Below are 20493 nucleotides of genomic sequence, written 5' to 3'. Positions count from 1 at the left end.
TTACTAAACAAATTTTTTGTTAAACAGGTGCTTTTTGTGTATGCAAATGGTTTGACAGTCTTTATGTGTCTGGTAGTGTTTCCACAGAAATATGACCTTATCTGATGTATTTACAAAAAAAAAAAAAAAAAAAAAAAAAAAGTATAACGGATGTAACAGCACAAATACGCATATATTTTCATTAGCAGTTTTATCCAAAGTGACCTACAGAAATTTGTATTTTATTATGTTTTATAGAATTATGTTTTTATTCTATTGTTTGGGTCATGTTAACAGCATAGACAGCAGAATAGGTACTGTATATTACGCTGATGTCACTTAATACACACATATAAAATAAAGATAGATTAGATTTCTTTCCCAGCTGTTTAACTTCACAGACTTAACTGACTGTGTTTTTGTAACTTATATGTGTTTTTAACAAACTTTGTGAAAGAGAACTTAATTTGGTACTCACATGCTGTGTGACAGCCACTTCGTGTGCTTCAGATGTGTACGCTCATAAGGCTTTACAATGCTCGATTTCAGTGTGGTAGACATGATCAAAAAAAGATGGATGTTGTTGTTTTTTTCTGGCCGAGCATCTGAGCTAAAGCCACAACTCCAGTGTTGCCAACTCCTCAGTAAGGAAAGTAGCTATTGGCTGTCCTAAAAGTAGCTAGAAGGCGCTAAATGACGTCATCGACTAATTTGCATAAACGACCATATGCATGTAATTGTGATGGACGCTGTAGAGAGCGGAGTAACATCGCTGGAGAGACAAAAGGTGAGTAAAAACCATCCTGAATATGTTTAGAACCACAAATGAACTTCTAATGTGGATTCTTTTTTTTTTTTTTTTTTTTTTTTTTTATTTACGATTCACAACCCTCCTCCTTTATCCGGGCTTGGGACCGGCAATAGTGACCCAAAAGAGACACTCTGGCGGAGTTAATTGTTTGTTTTTTGTCTTTTTTTTTTTTTTTTTTTGTTTTCTTTTTTACCTGGCCCACTTAGGAGCCTATAAAACATTAACATTTTTAACCTTTTTTTTTTTTCTTTTTAAGTTTGGTTTTTAACCCTATGGTCCACTAAGAAACCTACAACTCACAGTAAAATATTAACATTTTTAACCATAACATTTTCTTTGTATACAATCTTTTTTTTCTTCTTCTTCTTTTTCTTAAGTTTGGGGTTTAACCTTATGGTCCACTTAGGAACCTACAAGAAGTCACAGTAAAACATTACCATTTTTAACTATAGTATATATATATATAAAAAAATTATACAATCTAGATTAACAAAAGAGATAATAGAAAGAAAATGGGATATAGTAGAGAAAATCTGAGAAAATGGTAACTAGTCTGGCCCTAATTCAGGTTAATTGTATTTTTTTCATACCCCCCTCCACATACAGACAGGCTGTGCTGGCTCACAGAAAGAGTGGCTCGTCGTCATTTTGGACAAGGCTCTCTATGGCAGGTTCAGCAACTGAGGGAGCTGACTTGAATGAGTAAGCAGCTGATGTGCCAAAAAGCTGCAAAACATTATCTGGGAGCTGATGCTCATAGCAAGCCTCACCAGACAGCTTCAGTCCATATCGGATGTACAGGATGGAGTTAAGGGTCTGCAAGGACATCCGATTTCTGAGCTTGCTTTTTACCACACTCATCTGGCTGAAAACTCTCTCGACTTCAGCATTCGAGTGTGGTAAGGACAACACAGACACAGCAGCCATGGCAAGTTCTTGAAATGGGTTGATATCAGCTGCATCTCTGAACTTCATAATCTCACTCCAGAAACTCATTGTGTTTTTTGTCTCATTCCATTTGCTAAGGTGGATGGCACGCCATTGCTGGACAATTTTGTCTATGTCTGCAGGGGAGTAGCCGAGGAGCTTGGCTATTTTTCCTATTTCTCCAGGGCTCTTATTGTGCTTTAAAGTTTCCTCCACATTAAAAACTGACATGTACTGCAATGCTTCGATGTTGTCCGGCAGTCTCACCCTCAACTCATTAGTGAGAGAGATGGTGAAGGCTACACACCGCTTTCGGACATTGATTTCATGCTCCGGCACAAGATGGAGCTCAGCTGCCTTTGATTCAAAAAGGTAACCAAGGTACGGTTTGGGACTGATGTCTCCATCTATTGGCCCTTTAAGAACATCCGTTTTTGCCAGTGGATTCAGCACCCTGCTACTCACAGACTTTATCAGGCTAACCAAGCTTTCAAGTAGCTTAAGAGGATCTACTTGTTCACCCTCAAAAGCCTTGATGGCCAACTGTACCTCACCTAGCACTGACTTCAAAAATGTCAGATACAAAATGTTTTGAGGGTCGCTATACATGGAATACAACACCTCAGCCATGTAGCAGTGTTCACTGGACTTGGTGACTGAGAAATGCAGCCTAAGCTCCTCCCACTGGTCCAAAATGCGTGAAACCGCAGGTTCAATGGAGAGCCAGCGTGTGGCACAGACCTTTGTTATTTGTAAAGGTTTTTCCCCACAGTTGATGGTCTCATATATGGCCTTGTAGGCCTCCCTGCGCTTTGGAGACACTGAAAACCAGTTATAAGTCTCTCGTACCAGGTATTCCACGCTACGGGGGATGGTGTCATTGGAAGCATGACTTACAGCAAGCTGCAGAGAGTGGCATACACAGCGAATAAGAACAAGATCTTTAAGGCCATACTCTTCCTTCAGGACTTTATGGACCCCATTGTTAACCCCTGTCATGACAGAGGCATTGTCAGTCCCTATCCCCAGGAGTTTCTCTTTTTTTAGACCACACTTCACGAGGAAACCCACAACAGCACAGGCTATAGATCTGGCATCTCCTCCCTCCAATTCAACAAGCCCCAGAAATGTTGAGACAACTGTCTGCTTGGTGTCACTAAAGTACCTTATCACAACCCCCAAGTATTTAGAAACACTTATATCTGTGGACTCATCGAGGAGGAGGCTGAAACGCTGATCACCCACATCTGCAACCAACTTTTTGAGGAAGTATGGTGCTAGAACACCATTAATCATCTCTGTGCACTTTGTCCTGTGCATTTTGAAATGGGTAGCTGCAGTGGAGTCTGAGAAAGCAGCTCTACATGCTTCTCCAATGTGGTCACATGCTAGCATGGAACAGTGTTCAGCGATAGCTAATGCCATGGTGGCCTCAGCCTTTTAGCAGAGTCAATTTTTTGAATCATAAATGGCAGGCTTTTTTGGGTGGAACTATCATAAGGCTTTGCCTTTTGAGTGTGTTTTTGAGTTGCCTTGTGTTTTTTTACATCACTAAGTTTGGCATAGAAATCAGCCTTACAATACAAACAGTATGCCCGTGTATTGTCTCCAATAAACGGCTTTAACCAACCTTTGAATTCAGGGTTTGATTCCCACTCCTTTCTATATTTTTGTGTGTACAGTTTAGACATGATGAACTGGCTAGCTAGTTTAACTTATGTCACAGAAAGGCACAAACAAGACGAGATAAGTAAGTGGACCAGACGAGTAAGTGACTGAGGCTGTGTGAGTCAAACTAAATGCAGCTTTTTATTTTTGTTAAGTGATTTAATTATTTTAGACAAAGTACATTTTACATTTTAAATCCCTTGCTGAATGCAAGACAGGGCGGGATCAGCCAGCGGCGGCTTCACGCACATGATGCGCGATTCATTTGCAGTCAGGACACGGAGGGGTGAACATCTCCGCGCTCTGACTGCAGCTGGGAGGGGCTGGTGCACGAGAACTGGGCCGCCTGTGAGTGCTTTGCCACGGGGGATGGGTCAAACGGCAGCACCCGCTGCTCGTTGAGAAGAGTAAGAACAATGTGCGGTTTCACGTCAAAAAGTCTCTAAAAGTCTCCAATAACACCAGTAAAAGTCGTTAGATTTGTCGCTAGTCGCTTTTTTGAAAATGTGTCGCTAGAGGGGTCTGAATACTCGCTAAATATAACGACAAAGGCGCTAAGTTGGCAACACTGCACAACTCTACTCTGGAAAAGGTGGCAGCGAGCAGCAGCTCATTAGCATTTAAAGAGACATGCATGAAAATGGTGTGTTTCTGCTTCTACTTAAAATAGGCTTTTTCAAAATTATATAATAAATGATCTGTTGGGTATTTTGAGCTGAAACTTCACAGACACATTTCAGGGACATCTGAGACTAATATTACATCTTGTAAAAAGAGGCATTAATAGGTGCCCTTTAAAACATTTGTTTGGAGTAAAAATATGTTGTTATTCGCATAAAATGTTGTACTTGGATGCTGAAGTAAACTAAACTTGTAGTGCAAAATCTGATATCATGACAGCCCTAATTTAGATGATGCTTTCTTTATTAGCAACAATATCAAAGTGAATTAAATCAAAACATATTAGTGTGATTCAACAAGACCTGGTTCTCTGAAAATGAATTCAATCACTTGTTTCCACAGGCGTTTTATGGATTGAGGTTATGGCGAATGGACAAGAAGGTAAGAATCATCCAGTTTTTTTTTTTATTTTTTTTTTTTTGAGATATTCTGTTTTGTCTGTTTGAACTGATTAATATAATATTACTTGGAAATGTAGCCCTTTAGTAAAGCTCTGTTGCAGTTTGATGTTATAGTCCCTGAGACCATAGAAACAGAAACTTTTTTTTTTTTTTTTTTTTTTTTTTGTTATTATTATTATTATTATTAACAGCCAATATTTCCCTTGAAAAAAAAAAAAATCATTTATTCATTCATTCAAACCTTCAAACCTCATAAAGCACATTGTGCATCTATTTACATAAAATAATTCAAATACATTTTCTGGACAAATGCTCTGTTAGAATGCATTTTAAAGTTTGCATGAAATGAAATTTCACCCTGACTCTTTTCTAAATGCATGTTACAGGCCTTCACAGAATTAAATTCGATTACACAGTTCACCCATGTGCACTTTTTTTTTTTTTTGGACCTTGTATTGTTTCATCAGAATGTCAAAACTGGTTCTTCAGGTGAAACAACAGATTTGTTCTCACTGGTGATGTACTGTATATAGATCCTCCGATCATTTAGTGCATCTAAATTTTCACCCCTGCAAGCTCGCTTTAAGTTCCACCTCCACTTGCCCATGAGTAAACATTCAGTCAACACCCAATGCGTTGTACCAAGTGCCAATACATATTCTTTGTCAATAATCTGTTTCACTCAAATGTACATCACAACAGAAAAGAAAAGACGTGTCACTTCCAGTTCATTGCAACTTTGAATTCTTGTCCAGTCCTTATCAGATTATAATGGCAATCACAATATAGGGCTAGATTAAAATTATATAAAACAACAAAAGTTGGATATCTGATCAAATAAACAATGCTCACTGTAGGATCATTCTTTTGATCCATTCTTCATTGGAATTTGTTTGCAATCCTTAATTTCTAAACCTGTGGTAGACATGTTGCTGATGAGGAATAATAATGATGAATTCGGTAAAAGCTTTCTGCAAACTCTAACGCTTGATGACAATAAAAAAGGTGGTAATTCTTACTGGCCATTATCTCTGAAACATTTTCCAGAGAACGCAGCACTGTGGGGCAAAACTAGTCAGTCATCAATTTACTTAGACTCTGTACCTGAATTTGCTCTTGATGGATTGTTAAACTCCTGGACCCACACTAACACTGAGACCGACCCGTGGTGGAGAGTGGATCTGCTGAAGGTTTACAGAGTGAACAGAGTCACCATCACTAACAGACCGACTCATGGCTGGAGGATTAACGGGGCGGTGATTCGTATCGGGAACTTCCTTGACATTTACAACAACACTGTGTGAGGATATTTCTTTGACTGTCTTGGTTAATATGACTGCAGGTGAACAGAAACATATAACTGATGATCTTTCTGTCTGTAGATGCGCTACAATTTCTACTCTTGCGGACGGTGCTACAGACACTTTCTCATGCGGTGGGATGAAGGGACGTTATATGATTGTTCATATACCTGGAGATCAGAAGATTCTTAGTCTTAGTGAAATTGGAGTCTATGGGTATTTGGCAGGTAATTAATTGTTGCAGAGCACTTTTCAACATAAATACTTTTCAAAAATGTAAAATTGACTATAATAAATCCTTTTAAGAAATTCCTAATAAAGACATAGTTAGCCAAATCTAATTAGCCATGCCATATTCATGCTCTTGTTCTGGCAAATTATGACGTTTATTAAACTTCAGTACTAATCCCTTTCATTGTACTTATGTTGTACCAAGATTATCATGACAAACACAACGTCAGAATCATAAACATTTGTTGTTGTTTTTTTGCAATATGAATTACCATTTCCCAACACAAAACACACTTTTTATTCAAAATGAATGTTTTGAAAATGAGAGATGGGTGTTGTAAAAGAGGGCATTAGTTTTCCACCAGGTTGCTGACGTGCAAATGAAGTAATTATTGTGAATATAGTTGTAAGGGAATCGTTAGACACAACGTAATTTTGTTTATAATTCTGTTTGTTGACAGTAGTTGATGTAGAAATGACTCACTTCACCTTAAGTCATTTTTATATTCTTTGCAACCACTGCAAAGTTTGTGAATTAAGATGTGTGCTTTTTTTTTTTTTTTTTTTTTTTTTTTTCCTATTTCCCATAAATTTTATTAGGAAATATGGCAGTGGATGGAGCTGCTACACAGTCATCAACATTTATGAGCTGGTTTGCTGAAAAGGCCATTGATAGTAATCGAGGTCTCCAGAAGAATACGTCATGCTCGTCAACCCTTAATGAGACTAACCCGTGGTGGAGGCTGGATCTGCGTGATGTGTACAAAATTAGGAAAGTGGTCGTCACTAACAGAAACGACTGCTGTCCAGAACAAATAAACGGAGCGGAGATTCGCATCGGAAACTCCTTGGAGAACAACGGCAATGACAATCCCATGTGAGAAACTTGAGTTTGACAGAAAGAGAGACATTGAGCACAAATGTGAAGGATTAATGCAGATATGACAGTATTTCTATATTCTTTCTCTCTATCTGTAGATGTGCTGTTATTCCTGCTATTTCAGCAGGTGAGTCCTACAACTACTCATGCGGTGGGATGGAGGGACGTTATGTGAATCTGATCATTCCTGGAGACATGAAGATACTCACTCTGTGTGAGGTGGAGGTTTATGGACAAGGTCGCATATTTACAATGTCACATACTTTGTCAACAAAACAGTAAGATGCATTAATATGTTTTAATAAAAGCAACCTTCACTAATTCATGTTACATGTATCTATGTATCTTTATTTAGGTCCAGTTTTAAAAAGATCATTTGTAAATATGCAGTTTAACTCTAGAGTTGATTTAACTGACCCTTCAGCGAGAGAAAAAGTTCTGAAACAGGTGAGAAAAAAACAAAAAACAATTTCAACTGTTGTGAGTAAAATATCAGCAGCTCCCATCTGGTTTCCCTCTTTTGAAAAACAGACCTCATAGTCCTGAAGTTGATATGCTTTTGAAATTAAGTGAAGTGCTTACATGACTTTGTAGACATTTTAAGTCTTGTTGGAGATGGAGATTTACATGAAACCTTCATTATTAGTGAAGATTTTACTGATCGTATATAAAATTAAAGTTGTTTCAGGAAAATCACCAAACATTTTAATAATAAATCACTCCAGAGCTACTTCATGAGGGATATAATGGCATTGTTTTAATCAGGGTTTACAGTAGTACAATAAAAGTCTCTATGAATATTTGAGCATATTGTTATATTTCAGTCTGATCAGTTTAGTATGAATATGTTGTTTTCAGTTGGGATCTGTTCTGGCTGACAAAGGATTCAAAAACGTGACTCTACGTTGGTCTCAAACCCCTAAACGGGTGATCCAGAAGGTGAATGCTGATAAAAGTGAGTCTGTTCTCATAATTGTACAATAACATATGAAATAAGCTGCACAAATAGGAATGATTTTATAGGAACTATTTTTTCACAGGTCATTGTGGCAATGGAAAATAACACACTGGAAATCATCACTGTTTGTATTTCAGTAAATTTCTGTTTGTTAAAGACATTAATTCTGATTCTAAATGCATTGCCTGGAATTTCTTTATAATTATGCTTCTACTTACTTTTTAGTGTTGATTCACATATTTATTTTTAAAGCATCTTGTATAACTGTTTATTGTAAATACATTTTTACAAAAAAAAAAAAACCAAATAAATAAATATTACATTTACATTCACACAACCCACAAGTGTTATTAATTGTAATATGTTAGTTGTGTATTCACTGTTGCCCCAGTGATATAAAAAGGCTGAAGACAGTTTATTCTATAGGAAAACGGACAACACAGATATATATATATACTTGTATACTGAAGAAGAACAGCAGGAAAATAAGGTGGCTTTACACCATGTGATATTTTTTTTTTCTGTCGTTTAACATGTAAAAAAATAATAAATGCAACAAATCTAATAAAATAAAAATAAAAATCAAGACAAAGCAGAACAGATGCCGATCAATAACAACAAATCAGTTCAAGTATAAAATTACTGGATAAATGCATCTGCTATATGATTAAATCAAATGTACAGAATTTTTACATTTACCTGGTTAATGTGGCTAATCATCACATAAATTATCTACTAACTGTTGTACATGTAACATAAAACCGTCAAATATATAGTTCATTTGAAACACTGTCTGATGCAAACAGGTTATTTTCCCTGATTTATTTTCTAGATATTGTGTTATTTCCATTACTCTAATAAATTTCTGCAGTATGTCAAAACTTCAGGCCACATCAGAGTCTCTGTGATCAGAATCAGTTTATCTGGAAACAAAACAAAATACAATTTGAAACTAGAGAGAGTCTGGTCAAACACAACATGCAGAACAAACACTGTGGATGAATTTGTCATGTCAGACATGTAGCGTGAACTTTATAAGATCTGGAGGTGATGTGGATTGTGTGTGTTTTGTGAGGATCTTCTCACTTTCATGGCACAAAAGAATACTGATCGTTGTAAGACCTGTTATGCCATCGTCTCTGAGCATTCAGTTCAACAGCTGTACAGTCTTCACCATGATTATAATTATCAGGTTGACCAGACTTCCAGTATCTGAATGAAGTGTTACTCTGATCTGACCACTGCCATGAGTCTCTGAACAGACCGATCCAGACATGTGATCCAGATAACTGTCTATCACTAATGAACTTCTCAACCTGTTGATTCTCATTCTCACACTGACCAGATCAATGTGATTCTGTCTGCAGTAACTCTGAGCGTCTCTCTCCAATTCATCGTCTGATTGACAAGGACGAGTCCTGTGTTTGCTTTAAGAAAACAAAAAAAAACAAAAGCAATGCTTAAGTATCTCTCAAACACTTTATAAATAGATCATTTCATGCAAATGTGATGAGCTTATAGTTGAGTTTATAACTGTCAGCTTTAATGGCGAGTAATTTGTACAGTACAGTTTGTAATATGGACACATGCTGAATAAAAGCAGATAAAAGTGAGAAGTATGACCGTGAGGTTGTGTTGTTCTTGTGTATCTCTATCTTGCATAAATCTAAATATATATGCAAAGCATGAGAGAGAAGAAAAAAATGTGTTTCAGAGTAAAATAAAAAGAGGTAATGAGAAAATGCAAGAAGATTAAATAAATGAATGAATTATATTTATATTGTGCAAATGATTGTAACCTTTATTTAAATAATGATCAGAACTTGTAAAAAAAAAATAGTGGATTACAAATGAAATTCAAGATATGAAATATGATTAAATATGTCACAGAAGTTATTTTCTCAATCAGCTCCTTAGAGCATTTGATTTGGATTTATTTCACTGCTACACTGTCATAATTATGATATCTTACATCTGGAGCTGGTAGATTATAATTAGATCTCCTTTTATTTCTGTTTATTTTTAGTTAACAATAGCTTGTCAGATATGTCTGCCCCAACATTACAAAAAAGATTTGACCTGGTGATGATGATAATTATTATTATTATTATTATTATTATTATTATTATTATTATTATTATTTACTATTGTCATGTTTAAACTTTTCATATCAGATATATTTTGTTAATTAATTTTTATTACATTTGGTGTTTGTACTCACTGTTGTTGCAGATGAAATGCCGGTTATCACTACATGGTTATCACAAAAGGAAACTAAAAACCATAAATAAAACCACAAACACACTCACCAATGAGAAGAAGAATGAAATATAGAGTTTGATTCATTTCTGAAGAGGAAAGATATAGATAAACTCAAATATCAAACATGCCTAGTTTCATTTTGGTGAAACATGATTTGAGTCATGGATCACGGAACAAACCACAGTGGGGCCCAGGGGGTAGGGGGATTCACACATCCACATTTGAATATTATACAGTAGGCTACTAATAGTATTAGTTTGATGCCAGATATTAGCCTGTATATATATATATATATATATATATATATATATATATATATATATATATAGTAACGTGTTCAGAATGTTATTGTGTTGTGGATCACTGAATGATAGAGTCTAAGATTGTTTAGACAAAACTACTGTCATATACTCTGTACAGGAATAGATGTTTATGACGTGCTTAACAATAATACATTAGTTTCCCAGACATAAAATGGTTTTGTATTGTATAAGACATACAAAGCATGCTTGTGTTTATGACTATAAAATCATATTTATTTATTGTATAACAATAGGATATAAACGTAATATTAGTTTATTTTTAATACTCTGTTTGTGAGTAGGTGTTTAACGTGCTAAACAATAATTAGTTTCTCAGATATAAATTGTCAATATTTTCATGATAGTATAAAGCATGTGTGAGTCTATGACTACAAAACCATCAGTGTTGGGCAAGCTATATATACATATATATATATATATATATATATATATATATATATATATATATATATATCACTATATAATATAGTGAGCTAAGCTAACAGTTACTCTTCATTAAATGAAGCTTAACTACACTAAAGTTACAGCCTTAAGTAATGTAGCAAGCTAAGCTACAGCAACATGGCAAAAGTAGTTTACTACATCTAAGCTATTTTTTACATTTTCATTTTTCTATTGAACCAACATCATACCAAGTCAATGCTCTCTCAGTGATCAATTAAATTGTCAGTCACACAGGCATAAAAGTCCACTTTAATTGTTTATTCAACCACTCTTCCAAACCAATTTGGCAACAAAAATCAGTATAATGTACAGGGCTGGGTTTATCTCATATTTTGGGGGGTTAGGGGGGGTTGAATTCTTTCTTGATTTTTTTTTTTTTTTAAACAATGGCACCTGTTTCAGAATGTTGAATGAATAAAACAGGGAAAACACGAAATTTTTTAAATAAAATAATTTATACATATATTTGAATAACATATGAATGGGTGTTTGTCAACTGATTGCATGCCATCAGAGTTTACAGTGTTGACAGCTTCGTAAAAAAATAGCCTAATGGAAGTGCTGTAATTTTGCTGTATATAGCTACTGAAATATGACAGACCGCACAAAAACAGCACTTTAATTTACTGCCATTTTTAAAGATAGTAATTGATTTCATGAATACAAGACTGTGAATAAAAAACAAGTGCCAAATGTAAGCCAGATTTGGCCCAGACCCTGTTACTATCTGGGAAGCAAAGCTAAATTCTATTGTAAATTTGTTAACTGACAGTAAGAATATTTAACCGAATCAAGCGGCTATTTTCGTTTGCCGAAGTTTTTTTTTTTTTTTTTTTTTTTTTTTTTTTAAAAACATGCTAACATAAATTGCACGTCTTTGAGAGGAAAAATTAAACCCGACAGGTCATGGCGGCTAGGCCTATAAATCACATTTTATTATATTCTGAAATGAACAGGCCTACAGCGTAATGTTATAATGTTCCGACATTATTTCCCTCACTCCACAACAAATCCTTTAACTTTAACCGTATTCAGAACCGAACGAGGATAAAATAAATAAATAAATAAATAAATAAATAAATAAATAAATTTGCCTAAACAATCCAAAACAAATTTAAAGCGAAACTGAAAGTAAAGTTGGGCTTATGTAGACTACCTCTCTCGCCACAAATACAGATGTTTCCATATCTGCAATGTATTTGAAGCGAAAATATTATGCATTGGGTAAGCTTTGTACTTCATGCATGTCGACGGAAAAAAATCACGATGATCAAAAATGTGCCACGTACGGTACCGGTGTTCACGCTGAACTGCACGTGACACACACTATTTAAACTGACTAGTGTAACTTTTGGGTGACTGTGTTTTATTTTTAAAATGAACAGGCTGCAGTGATAGTGCGCGATCAAACAGCGGAATAGCATATTCCGGCATTTTGGTCATAGTAAAGGAATAATTCGATACTGCAAAGTCCAAAGCAGTTTGACGTGTCAAGAATATTAGCAAAGATTATTATAATTCGTTTAGACTAGAACACTGTTTAATTCTTATTTCGCTATGGAACCTGATCGTTTTTTGTTTGTTTGTTTGTTTGTTTGTTTGTTTGTTTGTTTTGCTAAGAACGAACCGAAACATTTTGCCTTTCACCATGAATTTGACAACCCACACCCACCCACTCCCCATCTCGTTCTTCTGAGTTTGAGATCTTCCCAGAGCACTAGCCTGCTTCAAAGACTAAAATCAAGGCGCCCACCACTAGTTCAAGTCAGGGCCGGTTCTAGACAGGCACATATGGGGGGGCAGTCAGAAATGTGAAGGGGGCATCATGTGTACACATCATGTTTGAGCACTGTTTTTTTCCCTGTGCTTATAGTAACAGTATTTTCCTTGCTGAATTGTGTTGTTAGCTGTGTCCAAAGCCTGGAGAAGTGGATTGCACTTTGTCAGGCCTCTACCTTCAGACCTGTCCAACTTGGGTGTCCCACTTGAAGACTAACAGGCCCGTAGCCAGCCTAGCGGAAGGGGGGTTCTTTTTTTCCAAATAGTGGACCTTTTTCAGCTCCCACTCAGTTTGTATTTAATTATGAGGTTCAAATACTTTATTTTGTTGACTACTCATGCACCAATTTGTGCTGTATTATCATGTGTGCTGGTATTTTAATAAGCATGATTTTTTGATTCACCAAAAATATATACTACAATGTTGTCAAACTGCTTACCAAGATATCGCCTTGTTCACTAAATATACACAAATACCTAAAGCAATAAGTAATTTAATTAAACGAATGACATTTTTAATGCAATAAAATCACAGATTCTTTGTACTGACACATATCCAAATGGTAGGTAGATGTGTGTTCCTCTAGGGGGGTCTGGGGGCATGCCCCCCTAGGAGAAAATTTTACACATTTTAAAGTGAAATTCATTAATTTGGTGTACTTTAAGAACTCAAAAGTAAGAGCTCTAACCCATGTTCATTGTACAAACTGAACAAACAAAAAAGTTGATGACAGTCTGAAAAATCGGTTCTAGAACTGCCCCTGGTCAGAATATACTGTGTTCTTCCTTGACCCCGCTACACCCTTCCACTGAGTTTTCTGAGCCCCCCATTCTGGGCCCCTTTCAACCTCTGAGCCCTCTGCAGTCTTTCCTCCTTTTCAAAATACAAATATCAAGAAAGGAATTTTATGCAGAAAAAATATATATATATATATATATATATATATATATATATATATCGCCTTACCAAGATACCGCCTTGTTCACAGTGTTTCTGCTGTTTGTCAGCGCTGTTTCATCTGTTTAAATCGCCATGTCATTGTGTTCTTCACCGAATTCAAGCGCTTCACTCTGGATCTCACAGCGCTGTTTAGTGATCGCGAGTAAACGCATCTGCTCTAGTAAACGCTCCGCTGCTGTGTGAACTGTGATCCGCGCGGATAAATGGTCCGTGTGGCGCTTCAAACGACTAGCACATTTAATCCATAACGCTATTTTTGTCGTTCCGTCCCCAAATTTAAGACCTCTTGAAATTATAATTGAGACTTTTCTTATACTTATTAAGGTATTTAATACTTTTTATGGCTTTAAAAGTGCGTTGTTATTTAAAAGAACACTTGTTTATTTAAAAAAAAAAAAAAAAAAAAAAAAAAAAAAAAAAAAAAAAAAAAAACGTACATAAATTCCGGACCTTTGACTGGATGGGGTGGGTCGTTCGAACCACCCCCGGCTACGGGCCTGACTAAGCTCCAGCTGGTATAGCTCTTAAGGTCACTGAGGCACGCAAACCCCCTGACCACAATATGGTGGCAATCCCTCAGGGGGGAAACTGAAAAATAAAAATTAAATAAAACAAAATAAAATAAAATATCTTTAATCCAGATTTTAACAATCAATGACATAACATTTATCTTAGCTGGGTGGTCTAATTCTCAAAAACGTTTAACCTAAAGTAAGACTTGGGGGAGTTTGTGTGTGTGCGCGTGTGTGTGTGCGCTGCAGCCTGTGAATGAATACACACAGCGGAGGGACAGAGACATGAGGAAAATCTAATACCGTATTGTGTAGTGTCCCTTTTTCGGCGGATTTTTCCGCTACCGCAGATCATTTTGTCAACTTGTAATATATTCATTTTGTGAGTATATTAACATGTGCTTTCTCAAGTTTTCAAAATTTTGATTTGAGGGGGCAAGACATTTATTTTAGGGGGCACTGCCCCCTCTTGCCCCTGCGTAGAACCGGCCTTGGTTCAAGTACCAAGTTTTTTTCTCAATACCGCTACAATAGAGGCAGTACGTGCATTGCATTCACGCGTTTGCATTGCAGATTATACAGTTTTCTGTTGCTACGTGGGCGCTCAGTTTTTTTCTGACGTTTATCTAAAATATAAAGATTCAGCGCTTCACATAAGCAATTTGGTTGTCTCGACAACAAATGCTAGACTAAGACACACTTTTCCCATCTCCTCGAATGCAAAAAAAAACATTAGCCTTTATAAATACAGTGCTGTGATATAAATACAGAAAACATGTACTTTTTCAATCAACACTTCTTTATTTACCTCAAGTCTGCAAACACGCTGAGATGCTTCAAACTGCGCGCCGCACTTCATTCACGAGAGAGGCGGGAGGATTAATACGGTTTGACTGACAGTTTAATGAGCCAATGGCGTCACGAGGTTTAGTGGCGGTGACGTCGCTTACTGACCCAGGATCAGTGATCCGTAGCAGTTATATTTCCGATTTGAGCTTAAAGTATAGAAAAATATATAGCTTTTAGCTTTTGTTGACGCTACCGCGCTACTTGATCAAAATAAGAGCTTAGCTACTGAAAAGCTATTTGATTCAGAAAACAGCAACGCTACCACCACGCTACTGAGAAATGTAGTTAAGCTAGTAGCGTCACTACTTGTAGCGACACTACTGCCCAACACTGAAAATCATACTATATGTATACATTACAGATGCTCCTGATATAAACGTGCTCACAGATGTTTTTTTTTTTTTTTTTTTTTTTTTTTTTTTCTAGTGATCTGATGCCTGCACCACAGATGACTGCTACATGAATGCCACATGAAGACTGCCACCTGGACTACTGATGATGAGTTTTGTTTCTTAAATCCATGGAAAGAAGCAGCAATCACTTAAATATCAGGTATAATTTACTTGTTTCACTTGCTGAACAGAATCCAGAACAGTTTTCAGGAATGACACAAAGTCTGTTCACATCTCTGTACATGTAACATCAATGTAGTCAATAATGTGCTTTTGACCTTCATTATGTATGTTTTAATGATACAGTGTTGTAAATACAATACAAATAATCTAAAACTCCATTCTCTGAATCTCTCATTGTTTCTACCTGTCAGTCACAGTCTCATTGATGGGCCATTAGAGGAGGGCCTTTTGTCTCTCAGGTGTGAATCACTAAATATTCATGGCCGTTGTCACTCCCTCGCATATTCCCTTTCGATCACAAAACATGTCTTAGAAAATTTAAATCAATATTGTTTTCTGTAAATGCGTGAATGAGATGATTTTGACATCATTTTGTAGAAAAAACTCTAGAGTACCACATCCAGTTCTCAAAAGTCTTGTGCACGAATGTTCTGAATGTGTTTCATGGTCTTATTTCAGTGACTTAAAAATTTTAGTTTTTCACTAACCACACATAAATGTTGTTTTCTCAAAAACACAAACATTAATGTTGCTTACATATTATTGTAGCCCAGTTTGTGCTGATTACAATGTAATCAAACTTTAGCCATTAATATGTTTTTTAGATACTGAAAAAAGCACAAATGTCAGGGCATGTCAAATCTTCTCCAGGGTGCCAAAACACCCTCAGACCCCAGAGGGTTAACGTTATAAATGAGTCTATTTATAAATGTCCAAAATGTTATGAATGATTCAGACATCAAATACATTTTAACAGTCACTGGTCACCACCTACTGGCATAATGTAACACGTAGGCCTACAATCTATATTTGCAGTGTTTGTAAGTGTGAGTTTGTAAGACTCCTTTACAGTTGTTGCTTGTCAGACTGTACGCACATGATAAACATGTCACACTATAGGATCTCAGTTGTTATTCAGGCGGCCGGGAGTGCCAGAGTTTATGGTGGTTACAAGAAATATCTAGCAGGCCTGAACTGGCTAACCAGGAGCACCAGCCTCGAGGGCCAGTTTTGGTCTAATGAAAATGTGTATCAATAGCACGATTTTCTGTTTCTATTTGGCGTGCTATTTTTACGCAGAAAGCCTTGGTCTTGGTCTGGAGCGAGATAAGGTAACATGAACATAAGTCTCAAAACTGCCCAAATGGCTCTTAATTAGAGCGTGCTGCAGTTCCACTTTTCACCACAGATTTACATTGTAAAATTTGTGGGGCGCTGTTGAGTTCGGGAGGGAACTGGCATGACTGGCCCATCCAGTATTATTTTACGTGCCTCCCGCCCTTACGACAATTAACTATGATTTTACTAACAAAAAAAAAAAAAATGGTTACTACACTTTAACTATAATAACACCATGGGTAATTTTCATAAGGGGAAGCCTGCTTTGAATTTTAATATATCATGCAAACTCTATGACTTAAAAAGGTCAAGAAAATCTGAAAAATATTTGTTGCAGAATGCTGAACATGATTGCGGCTTGTCTTGAAAAACAAAGACAGTTTGACGTTCATCGTCAAACTAACGGTCAAAAACTACAGATTTTAGCCTAGAATCAGAGGAATCTTTTAGGATTTGCAAAATTGGTCTCAGACGGCCAGATAGTGGCCAAAATCATGCAGTGTGAGCCCAGCTTTAACAGGAATATAAATGTACCACACACAATCAATAAAACAGTATTGTAACGGAGTGAGGGAGATGGGAATTGGTCGGATCCAGTTTGGTGGGCCGCGTACACCACCACTGAGTCTCTTGTGACAGGACAAGACAAGAGTTCATGGGCTGAGAGTGTATCGCTGGGCACTACCACCATGCAGGGAGCTAAAGCTGACTTCCCCGTTTCGTGAAGTTCTGCAGTCTCAGCTGCCACCTCTGGGGAAACTGCGGCGGGAATCATAGCCTCTGAGGATGCCGCAGCAGACGGCCTTGCAGCATAAATCACCACCTCTGGAGACTCAGTGGTGGTGTACGCGGCCCAGACACACCATAATGCGATTCCCATTATAGGAAGCGCTGCAGACAAGGAAATCAGTTCAGGAACAGGAGGGGTGAGATGAGTAGGTTTGGGGATACAGGCTGAGCGTGTAGACACCAGCAGTGCATCCCTTACACTGGCTACCAGACTGGAACATCGAAGATTGGTCCTTGAAGATCTGGGTCCAGTTAACAGGACGTGGCAAGACCTAGGATGATCAGATGTGACGTGGCGAGACCCAGGATGATCAGATGTGGCGTGACTCTGGGAGGTCAGATGAGACGTGACGAGGCTCTGGATGAAAAGCTGAGATGTGACCTAGCTCATGAAGATCAGCTGTAACTTGACTCAGCTCATGAAGATCAGCTGTGACTTGATTTGGTTCAGGAACAAAAGCCGAAACTTGACCTGACACAGCAGAATGCAGTTCGTGTCTACTGGAGCAAGACACAAGAGTAATCTGTAAGGCAGGCGAGGGTATACAAGGTGCGAGGCAAACGGGTAATCCAAGAAAATAGACCACAGTTCATTCGAGGGGCGAACAGAGTCCAAAATGACAAGGTAAAGGGTTAAATCCATGACAGGCGAGAAGTCCAGGGCACGCGGAAGGCAGACTAGACGATATAACCAGGCTAGACAAGACTTGGAAAAACCAACTAAAAACACGACTGAACTAGACTAGGGATTGACAAGGTGGGTAAGTACGGCAGCTAACACAAGGAGAGCGCTAAATGCAGTCCAATACTCGGCCCAGAATAGTGGGAAGGGCCTCATATTTATATGGTTTGTGATAGGCTGCAGCTGTGAATGTGTAATCAGCGCAATGAATGATGGGGAATGTAGTCCGGGGTGTGGTGCAACAGTCTGTGTAATGTGAATGGTAAGGCGACCTCTGGTGGCGAGCGGACTGGCATTCAGGACCAGATTCATGACAATATATATCTCAAGTCTTACTCTAGATAAAGAATGAACATGAGTTGTTCTTACTTTAGAGTTTGTGTGTTTCTGTCCTGATTCTGATGTTTCTGTCTGCAGCTTCAAACTACTGTATGTGATTATTATATCTGCTCTGTCCTCATTCAGCATGTCACATCATTTGTTTATTAATCTAAAACAAAGGCTTATTCATTTTCTTCCTCTTTCACGTATATGTCAGCTTATTTGTCTGTGTTGGTCATTGTGGCTGTATTTCTTTGGAAGTGTGTTAATTTGAATGTGGTTGACACTGGAGCACTGGTCTGTATGTTCCATAATGAAGTATTGCATTTCCACAATGGCTTAGCAGGGAAAATCCACCTCAACATTTGCATTTTCTCCCATGGTGTTTTTTTTTTTTTTTTTTTGCCACCTTGGAAATCAACAGCATGTGTGTATATATTTTATTATTTATTGTTTGTTGTTACTTTGTCACTTTGTATTTTTTGGGTTTTTAGTGATTACACTGTATATTTTTCTTCATGTCATCACTCATGGGCTTTTTGTATACGTCTTCGGGGCTGATAAATTACACCTTGCATGAAAGTTCTATTGTCGGTAGAGCCATCATTTTTACGTATTTCATTGACACTCACTATGTCCCTGTTACGGAATGAGTGAGACGAGAGGCGAGTGGATCCACTTGCGAGCTTTTATTCAAGGGACGAGACAGATACATGGTCGAACAGGCAGGGTCAAACAACAATGACAGGCGGGTATAACGAAGGCGATGCACAATAGAAGTCCGAGAAACAGGCGAGGGTCGATCCGAGGCGAACGTAATCCTTAAGGAGCTGAGCAAGGAGAATAAACCAACAACACGAGCGAGAGTCCAATAGGCAGGCGGCGAACAGTCGAGATGAGAAAGCCAGGCGAGGGAACTAAACACAGGGAACTAGGAACTCGGGAACTAGGGAACAAGGCAACTAGGGAACGCTAACAATAATAATAACACAACAACAATACTCCGTGGAAAGCAAGGGGAAAGACCGGGGCTTTTATAGCGCTACTGATTGGTCGCAGGTGTAGACCAAATCAGCGCACTGCATGATGGGGAATGTACTCCGGGATGTAGTGTAACAGTCTGTGTGCGAGGATAAGGTGAGAGCGACATCTGGTGGTGAGCGGTCCGCAGAACACCGACCAGATTCGTAACATAGCCCCCCCCCCAAGGAGCGGCTACAAGACGCTCCAACTGGAAAACAGTCCTGGGGAGCGGTGGGAGGGCCAGGAGACTGAGGCAGAAGCCTTCCAGGGCAGAGCCGGAGGCGGAGCAGGAGGTGCAGGAGCCCTCCAGGGCGGAGCAGGATGGAGCAGGAGGCGGAGCAGGAGGTGCAGGAGCCCTCCAGGGCAGAGCAGGACGGAGCAGGAGGCAGAGCAGGAGGTGCAGGAGCCCTCCAGGGTGGAGCAGAAGGCGGAGCAGAAGCCCTTCAGGGCGGAGCAGGAGGCGCAGGAGCCCTCCAGGGCAGAGCAGGACGGAGCAGGTGGCGGAGCAGGAGGTGCAGGAGCCCTCCAGGGTGGAGCAGAAGGCGGAGCAGAAGCCCTCCAGGGCGGAGCAGGAGGCGCAGGAGCCCTCCAGGGCGGAGCCAGAGGCAGAGCAGGAGGCGCAGGAGCCCTCCAGGGCGGAGCCGGAGACAGAGCAGGAGGCGCTGGAGCAGGAACCCGCGTCATAGACTGGGACCTGGGGAGAACAGGGACAGAGGAGGCAGACAGAATGAGGGGAGAAGCAGAGAGTTTGAGGAAGAACGCCGCCTCCCTAGGAGGATCTACAGCCGAAGCTGACACCTCAGGAGGCATTGGCGCGGCTTCTCCGACCGAAGAGAGCTCTGGAGCAGGCTTGTGATCAGACGGGAGCTCTGGAGCAGGCTTGTGATCAGACGGGAGCTTTGGGGCAGGCTTGTGATCAGACGTGACCTCGGGAGCAGACTTGTGAACAGACGTGACCTCGGGAGCAGACTTGTGAACAGACGTGACCTCAGGAGCACAGTGTGCAGCCCACACACC

At 38.8% G+C, this 20493-nt stretch overlaps 1 protein-coding gene across 1 annotated transcript in view; it reads left to right on the top strand.

The window, feature by feature from the left end:
* Window positions 1–20493, top strand: part of LOC127167959 (uncharacterized) — a 266166-nt gene that overhangs the window by 1583 nt on the left and 244090 nt on the right. Inside the window, exons 2-5 of the mRNA XM_051114397.1 lie at window positions 4409–4447; window positions 5515–5767; window positions 5850–5995; window positions 6600–6876. Of these exons, the coding sequence (XP_050970354.1) occupies window positions 4409–4447; window positions 5515–5767; window positions 5850–5995; window positions 6600–6876 (715 nt within the window). The remainder of the gene's footprint in view (window positions 1–4408; window positions 4448–5514; window positions 5768–5849; window positions 5996–6599; window positions 6877–20493) is intronic.

This window comes from Labeo rohita, chromosome 7 (genome assembly GCF_022985175.1).
Source record: "Labeo rohita strain BAU-BD-2019 chromosome 7, IGBB_LRoh.1.0, whole genome shotgun sequence".
In the NCBI taxonomy this organism is placed as follows: Eukaryota; Metazoa; Chordata; class Actinopteri; order Cypriniformes; family Cyprinidae; genus Labeo; species Labeo rohita.
The sequence above is the reverse complement of the archived record's forward strand: the minus strand, read 5'-3'. Positions and strand labels throughout refer to the sequence as shown.